General features: G+C 46.4%; 1 protein-coding gene across 2 annotated transcripts in view; it reads right to left on the minus strand.

Annotated features, from left to right (window-relative positions):
- Positions 1–390: 390 nt before the first annotated feature.
- LOC134929391 (charged multivesicular body protein 3) overlaps positions 391–8,430 on the minus strand; it is an 82,975-nt gene continuing 74,935 nt past the window's right edge. For both annotated transcript variants that reach the window (XM_063925051.1, XM_063925045.1), the window contains 3 exons: positions 3,999–4,120; positions 3,384–3,498; positions 391–2,242 (listed from right to left, as the gene is read on the minus strand). In XM_063925051.1, the coding sequence (XP_063781121.1) occupies positions 2,097–2,242; positions 3,384–3,498; positions 3,999–4,120 (383 nt within the window). In that variant the 3' untranslated portion in view covers positions 391–2,096. The remainder of the gene's footprint in view (positions 2,243–3,383; positions 3,499–3,998; positions 4,121–8,430) is intronic.

An 8,430-nucleotide genomic window follows, 5' to 3' on the forward strand; every position in this document is an offset into this window, starting at 1 on the left:
TTTCGCAATTCTGCGAATCTTTCGTTCGCAATTCTGCAAAGCTAAGATTCACTCCCAGTAGGCGGCGGCTTAGCTTGTGCAAAGCTGCTAAAAGCAGCTAGCGAGCAAACAACTCGGAATGAGGGCCTATACCCCATCGTACTAATATGGACCCCAGCATCCTCTAGGACGTAAGAGAAAATTCTATTGGTGAATCTTTTACAAAGTGTCAGTGAGTAATCAACGCACCTGTGCACCTGCTGGGTGACCTGGAAAACGTCAGCTGTTTGGGCTCCTGATGATCGAGTTTGAGAACTACTGTTCTAGACATCACAGTTATACAGAATACTGAATGGATCATTCCTCTAGATAATATCTCACCAGGTGGACACAGGGAACAGAATACCAAGAGACAGTGTAAAAACAGCCTTTAATAAAGATACAGTGCCACACATTTCCATCTCGTAGAAAAATACCATCATTTGCACAAGTTATGTACATTCTCCCGCATCAGGCTGTGCCGTTACACTCTGCCAAGATAGTGCTATATTTCTATATTCCAAGTTATCCGATCATCACCACCACCACCACCCGTTTTATATGTATACAAGAACCTCTGGATTTTTCCAGTTCGGTTACAACCTCCCTTCTGGAATTGCTGACCACTGCCCAGTCTGTATCGCCCATTATGGTGTGTGCTTAACCTCTGCGCAATTCTTTGGTTCATTTATTACTACTCACACTTGGTAAAGCCCAGGGTAGTGCATGAGACCGCGTAACAGCAGGGATCAGTGTTGTCAGAAGGGACGGTGTACCACCACCCTTTAATGCAGGTTTAGAACCCCAATACAATGGATAAAACCCTGCATGAAACTATTTTACATTCTCCAAACGCCATTTTCAGGATTTACTATACAGAGGTTATTACTAGGCAATGCTGTGGCTTACACCGGCTCTCTTCACTGGAATCAAGGTTAAAGAAGCTGTGTAACTTTCTCACGGAAGTTGTAGTGTTTGCAGGGAATCCTCCGTCGGCAGCTGTGTGCGATACTCAGTGCTCCTGCCATGGAACTGTAGGGTGACCGGACCCGGATTATGTGCATTAACAGGTATATATAGGGATACAGACCATTTAAAGAAAAAAAAGTATTTCTTAAAAGACAACGCATTTTTAGTTTTTGTATCTGCAAAATAAAATATTATAGGGAGAGATGTACTAAGGCTTGGAGAGAGATAAAGTTCCAGCCAATCAGCTCCTAACTGCCATGTTACAGGCTGTGTTTGAAAAATGACAGTTAGGAGCTGGATGGTTGGTACTTTATCTCTCTCCACTTTATATCCATCCAATGCTTAGTAAATAGACCCCTAAATTTGACAAATGACAATTACGAGCAGATTGGCTTGTACTTTATCTCTCTCCGCTTTATCACTGTTAGAGGGTGGAATAGACTGTGATAGCTGCAGTTTTCTGTGGAATTTCCAAAGTCCGCTTACCAATATATGTCTGGTTGGGCTGTAAAACCGCCCCTGAAGGGGGCGGGGTAAACCGCTTTAACCTAGCCCTGGTGAAAAGTATAAAAATAAATGTGTGCTCGTCAAGTCATGTTCGGTAGACTTTGTACTGATTGGTGACCTGAAAATAATGGATCTATGCACCCAGCATCCATCAGATATAGGACGCATGGAGATCTGCTACAGCCGCATATGGAAGGGTGAGATCGTGCGGCAGCTGATAAGAGCCAGAACTGGGACGATGGTCATAGATTATATATAGTACAATGTAATTTATTTGACAGATGCAAACCCACTCTCTCAGCCCATTGTCTGGCTAATCCACGAATCTCAGCCAGCAGAGAAAATGCCAGCATGGTTATTTCCCGTGGTCCGTATGATCCATCCAGTAGTGGCGATCGGAGAGAATGTCCGTAGTTACCCACCCCAGCACGCCTCCTGAAGGTATGAGTAGCGGGAACCAGGGGATAAAACAGCACAAGGGTTATGCCACCTTTAATAAGCCAAAGAGATTATATATATATATATATATATATAATCCAAAAAACCTTCACAGAAGAAGGTTTCATGTAAAAGAAAAGTAGTCTCTCTATATAAATGTCCCATTAGCTCCGGAGAGCAGCCAGCCGGGACTGCATGGCTTCCAAGTCCTCCTCCTCTTCCTCGTCCGACACTGCCCCAGCAGTGGCACCCTTCAGCTCCGGTTCCGGTAAGGCATCAGTGACTTTGTTGGGTGCTTTACCCAAGGCCCCTGAAAAACAAGCCAATGTTATTCACATCTTCTAGTAAGGCAACCCTATACTTTATATTCATCAAATGTACATATTAGTAGGTGATGGCATCGGTAACCAGCCACTGAGAGGAGCTCTGCTATACAAGGTAATGAGAAGGTCTTATTTCACATGATCCTTAAATTCCACCGTCCATGTCACTGTCAGGAGCCCTGCAGACAAACAAGATCAACCTATCCATTCACTAGGACACCACTGAGGCACGAGGCACCTACATTCTATCTCTGATGACAATCACACTTAAAATTTGCCATCATTCCTTTTACTTTTTAGGCTCGTTCACTGTCCACACTCATAAGCTACACAGGAGTGCCCGCACTGCATGTGAACCATAATACCTGGCGCAATAAAGCTGGGTACACACTTCACAGATAAGTCGGTGGACCCGCCTTTGCACCAACCGAGCGGACGATCAAGATAAGTGTACACAATTACCGATCGGCCACTCTATACGACTGTCCCTGTGACGAAGGACACACTGTAAGATGCACAGACATAGCTGCCACCGACTGCCGCTGTGAATGACGTTGCACACAACTGACCGGCCGATATATCTAGAGTGACCTATAGAAAGGAGCTGCGGTGATTTTACATTTTTTAACAGCTGTTTTTCCAGTCAAAATAATAATGGGGGCTGGCATGAGCAGATACAGCGCATTGCTACTAATGTGTGGCATATTTAACCTGTGTCTCATATAGTTATATTGGACTCATTCACTTGGCCACATTTTGCACTGCAGGCCACCTCTATCAGACCGTTCTCTCCATGTGTAGATGGAAGTAACAAAGATGTAGATGTGTTAACCTGGAGAAGGTATAAGGAAGTGATAAAGCAGTGATATGTGCAAGGTGATAAAGGCACCAGCCAATCAGATCCTAACTGTTAATTTACATATCGGAGCTGATTGGCTGGTGCCTTTATCACCTTGCACATATCACTGCTTTATCACTTCCTTATGCCTACTCCAGGTTAATACATCTGCCCCAAAGTCGCAAATACCTCTCACCGCGTACACCATAATAATTTCCTCAGTCTCCCAAGCTCACTGCCCTCACGCACTGGCGATAACGCACGCCGGAAAGCCTGAATGGTCTCTGTACCTGCTGTGATTTCAAATAGGATCCTATCTATCTCCATATCTGCTTGTTCTTCCATTTCGTCCTGGTCCTCCATCCCCTCAAACGTGTCCTCCAACATCTCCTCGATGATGCCGGCCTGTGGGAATTACCAGAACAGCGCGTTACACTTCAGGTTACCGTCGTCTCATCGTTACAGACGCTCTACTTACTGCCTGTGGAGGGTAGATCACTGCCGGATGGGCACGCTGCCACCAAACTACATGCTGAAGTGTAAATTAATTCATAAAAATGCTTGATAAGGTATATTACTCAGTGACGTATTTCTAAAACATATTTTGTGAGGTAATTTCTGACGCATGAAGTAGCATGTCTAGACTGACAACACTGCTTGGCCAAGTATCCATTTGCCTCCACCCCTCATCACACATACAGTACGTGGAAAACTCGGCTCAAGCAACACGATATGGAGGTTTTCTGTTCACTGGTTATATTATCATCAAATCAATTAGCCTTGCTATTTGGACACCAGATGGCGCTGTGCTATAGCCGTACATCTTGAAGGAGGATGCTCTAGCCGTGTCAGTAATACACAGGCTACGCTGTAGGTTTGGGAGGCATCTGTAACTCCACTCTCACCTTCATCATTTCTTTAGACAGCTCCCTCATGGTTGCTTGAATCTCTGGGATTTTCACTAGGTTCTGCATCGCTTTCATGACCTCGGTGCTCTTCTGTAAGGCGCCGGAGACTCGGAGAACAGCTGTAATAACACATGAAGGGCGTTATAGGTAGTAGTTCCTGTCTGGACTGATGGCGATTGGTGGGGAGGTAGTGAGGGGTAACTTCTGACTCTATAAGAAGCATACATTCATGTATCTGTGTTTGCACATTCACTACCTTTAAGTGGTTGTGTGTAACAGCTCTCGTTAGAGCTACTGAGCAATAAACATCAGTGGGGCAGATGTATTAAGCCTGGAAAAGTGATAAAACAGTGATAAGTGCAAGGTGATAACGCACCAGCCAATCAGCTCATGACAATTTACATATTGGAGCTGGTGCGTTATCACCTCTTATCACTTCTCTATCCCTTCTCCAGGCTTAATACATCTGCCCCATTATTTCTTAAGACCCTGCTCACCAATACTTGCTGCCCTGAGGGGTAGATGTATTAACCTGGAGAAGGCATAAGGAAGTGATAAACCAGTGATATGTGCAAGGTGATTAAGGCACCAGCCAATCACATCCTAACTGTTAATTTGTATATTGGAGCTGATTGGCTGGTGCCTTTATCACCTTGCACATCACTGGTTTATCACTTCCTTATGCCTTCTCCAGGTTAATACATCTGCCCCTGAGTCACTGCTTTTGCTGCTATTCTACAGTCCTGATCCAAAGCAAGTGGCCAGAAGGAGCCCGTCACAGTCACCAGCAAAGACACTGTAGTAGTCACACCCACCCATCGGTAACAAGTGGCACCTTGGTTGTGCACAGTTGGTAGTGTCTAGTGGCAAAGTGGAACAAGCAGGAGTGGTCGGCAACTGCTAGTTACCGGCAGCGGCAAGAAGAACCTTAAGACAAGTATGTAAAACCAAGCCCCTGACAGAAACAGGGTAGCGAAGTAAGCCCATCATCTTGAAACTACTATATAAGTTGTGGCTGGGGACCCAAGCCACGCAGCCAAGATGGCCACCACTGCATATGTAATGCTGTAGTATATACAGATTTAATACCCCTTACAACTAGCTGTGGTGCATGAACATTGCCCGGTTACTGCACTGCGACTAGAGGAACGCTAGTTAAAAATTGTTAAAATGTTGGGAAATGTTTTAATGAATTTTAGTATTTTAATTAATTTTATTTAATGCACTGTGCACAGTTGGAGAAATGCATGTGTAACTGTATGGGCTGTGCACTTACATGCCACTGGGTAAGAAAAGATTTGTCTCGTACACTCTGACACAGGAAGTCATAGGGTAATTACCCCTTCCTCCTAAGAAGGCTCTTAGGGCCGGATCCCGAGCGGCACACAAGCAGACGAGAGGACGACGTTCATGCAGCTGAGCGATTTTTTTGCAACTGCGCATGCAAGTATAATTTGTAAAAACTCGTATAGCGCGTACGTCACACAGAGTGAACCACAAAGGCGCTCCGGTGGTCGTGACGGACAGTATGAGAAATGCGGTGGAAAGGTGATGGGCGGTGACTGAGACTTTTCACAGCCTCTTGTTCTGCTTCTCGGTGTAGAAGTGCAGGGAGAAAGGGAGCTGCATGACCAATGTATGTCCTCACTGCCGGCACTGTGTCACCAATGTAATGGTGATGTAATGTTTGTTACTAGGTATTGCCTGAGGTTGTAATTTGAGCAGTGCCTGTGCTTCCTTGTACTGTGAATATGTTCTAAGGATGCAGTGGAAGAGAACAGAAGCACTGTCTGGCAGGAATTGTCTCTCTGAAGTAATTTTAGAGCTAAACAACTTTCTTCAAGAAACGCCTGCGTCTGCTTGTATCCTGTGACCACCAGTAAGGCGCCAAGTGCTCAGCTCTCCTGAGTTTGGGCCCAGTATCTCCAAGATCAGGCTCTCTGCCTACTACCAAGCACACCACTGGTCTGGGCCAGAGGGGAACGTGTTAAAGAAAGAGGGGAAAGTAGACTGTTTGTGCGGCACTCTTGTATAAAAATAAGGAGATTTAAGGTATACTTACCATGGTTAAATCTGTTTCTGCGAGGTACACTGGATTCCACAGGGAATACATTGGGGTGTAGAGTTGGATCTTGATCTGAGGCACCAACAGGCTAAAGCTTTGACTGTTTCAAGGATGCACTGCACCGCCTCCTCTATAACCCCGCCTCCAGGCACTGGAGCTCAGTTTCGTTAACCAGTCCAATGCAGTAGCAGATAAAAGAGACCGTAAATGTTAGTCACACAGAACCACATTCTCACGACAGGAGAAGGGACTAGCGGCTAATGCTATACAAACCCAAAGAAGCTAAGTGCGTCAGGGTGGGCGCCCTGTGGAATCCAGTGTAACTCGCAGAAAGAGATTTAACCATGGTAAGTCTACCATAAATCTCCTTTTCTTCAGCGGGGTACACAGGGATTCCACAGGAAATACATCAGGGATGTCCTAAAGCAGATCGTCATGGGAGGGGAAGCACCGTAGTGCGCACAAGAACCCGACGTCCAAAGGAAGCATCCTGGGAGGCGGAAGTATCAAAGACATAGAACCTGATGAACGCGTTCACTGAGGACCACGTAGCTGCCTTGCACAATTGTTCAGCGGACGCGCCACGGCAGGCCTCCCAAGAAGGTCCAACAGACAGAGTAGAATGGGCTTTGATAGCAGCAGGAGCTGGAAGACCAGCCTGTGCATAGGCTTATGCACTCACCATTCTAATCCATCTGGCTAAGGTTTGCTTATTCGCAGGCCAGCCACATTTGTGAAAACCAAAAAGTACATAAAGGGTATCTGACCTCCTGAGGGAGGCAGTCCTCTTTATGTAAATACGGAGAGCCCGTACCACATCCAAAGACCGTTCTTTGGAGGACAAACCAGAAGAGATAAAAGGAACCACAATCTCTTGGTTAAGATGAAGAGATGATACCACCTTAGGTAGATAACCAGGGCGAGTTTGAAGAACTGCCCGGTCACAGTGGAAAATCAGAAAGGGTGGACGACAGGACAAGGCGCCCAAGTCCGACACCCTCCTAGCAGAGGCAATAGCCAGTAAAAACACGACCTTAAGTGTAAGACATTTAAGATCCACAGACTCAAGAGGTTCAAATGGAGACTCTTGTAGGGCATTTAAGACAACAGACAGATCCCAAGGAGCCAGAGGAGGGACATAGGGAGACTGAATCTGTAAAACGCCCCGAGAAAAAGTATGAATGTCAGGAATAGACGCAATTTTCCTCTGAAACCACACCGACAAGGCAGATATAAGAACCTTGAGGGAGGCCAGACGAAGGCCTAAATCTAGGCCTTGCTGCAGAAAAGCTAAAAGCCTGGAAGTTCTGAATGAATAGGCATCATAATTCTTAGCAGCACACCATGTGAAATAAGAGTTCCAGACCCTATAATAAATCCGTGCAGAAGCCGGATTGCGGGCCTTCAACATAGTTTGAATAACCGCCTCAGAGAATCCCTTGGTCCTCAGAAGTGAAGCTTCAAGAGCCATGCCGTCAAAGCCAGTCTGGCCAGGTCCACATAAACACAAGGGCCCTGAACGAGGAGCTCTGGGCATTGAGGAAGTAGAAGAGGATGCTCTATTGCAGGCCTGGCCAACCTGTGGCTCTCCAGATGTTGTGAAACTACACATCCCAGCATGCCTGCCACGATTTTAGCATTCCTTAATAGCAAAACTGTGGCAAAGCATGATGGGACTTGTAGTTTTACAACAGCTGGAGAGCCACAGGTTGGCCAGGACTGCTCTATTGATAGACCTTGCAGGTCTGAGAACCAATGCCGTCTGTGCCACGCTGGAGCGACTAAAAGTAGTATTCTTCTTTCTTGCTTGAACTTCCGTAGTACCCTGGGCAGGAGTGACACTGGATGGAACATGTATGGCAGCCGAAAGTTCCATGGAGTTGCCAATGCGTCCACAAATGCTGCTTGAGGATCCCTTGTCCTTGATCCGAAGACGGGAACCTTGTGATTGTGTTGAGACGTCATCAGGTCTACATCTGGTAGGCCCCACTTGTCCACTAGGAGTTGAAAGACTTATGGATGAAGACTCCACTCTCCGGCATGAATGTCCTGACGACTGAGGAAATACGCTTCCCAGTTGAGGACTCAGGGGATGAACACTGCCGATATTCCTGGCAGATGGCCTTTCCGTCCAACGGAGGATTTTGGATACTTCCAGCATTGCCATGCGGCTTGCCGCCTTGATGGTTTATGTACGCCACCGTGGTAGCGTTGTTGGATTGTACTTGAACAGGACTGTTCTGTACTAGAGGCAGGGCCAGTGTCAACGCATTGAACACCGACCGCAATTCCAGAATGTTTATCGGGGGGAGAGACTCTGGAGAGAGTGTTGCTCCAACTCCGCGCCCCAACCCCGCAGACTGG

This window comes from Pseudophryne corroboree, chromosome 1 (genome assembly GCF_028390025.1).
Source record: "Pseudophryne corroboree isolate aPseCor3 chromosome 1, aPseCor3.hap2, whole genome shotgun sequence".
In the NCBI taxonomy this organism is placed as follows: Eukaryota; Metazoa; Chordata; class Amphibia; order Anura; family Myobatrachidae; genus Pseudophryne; species Pseudophryne corroboree.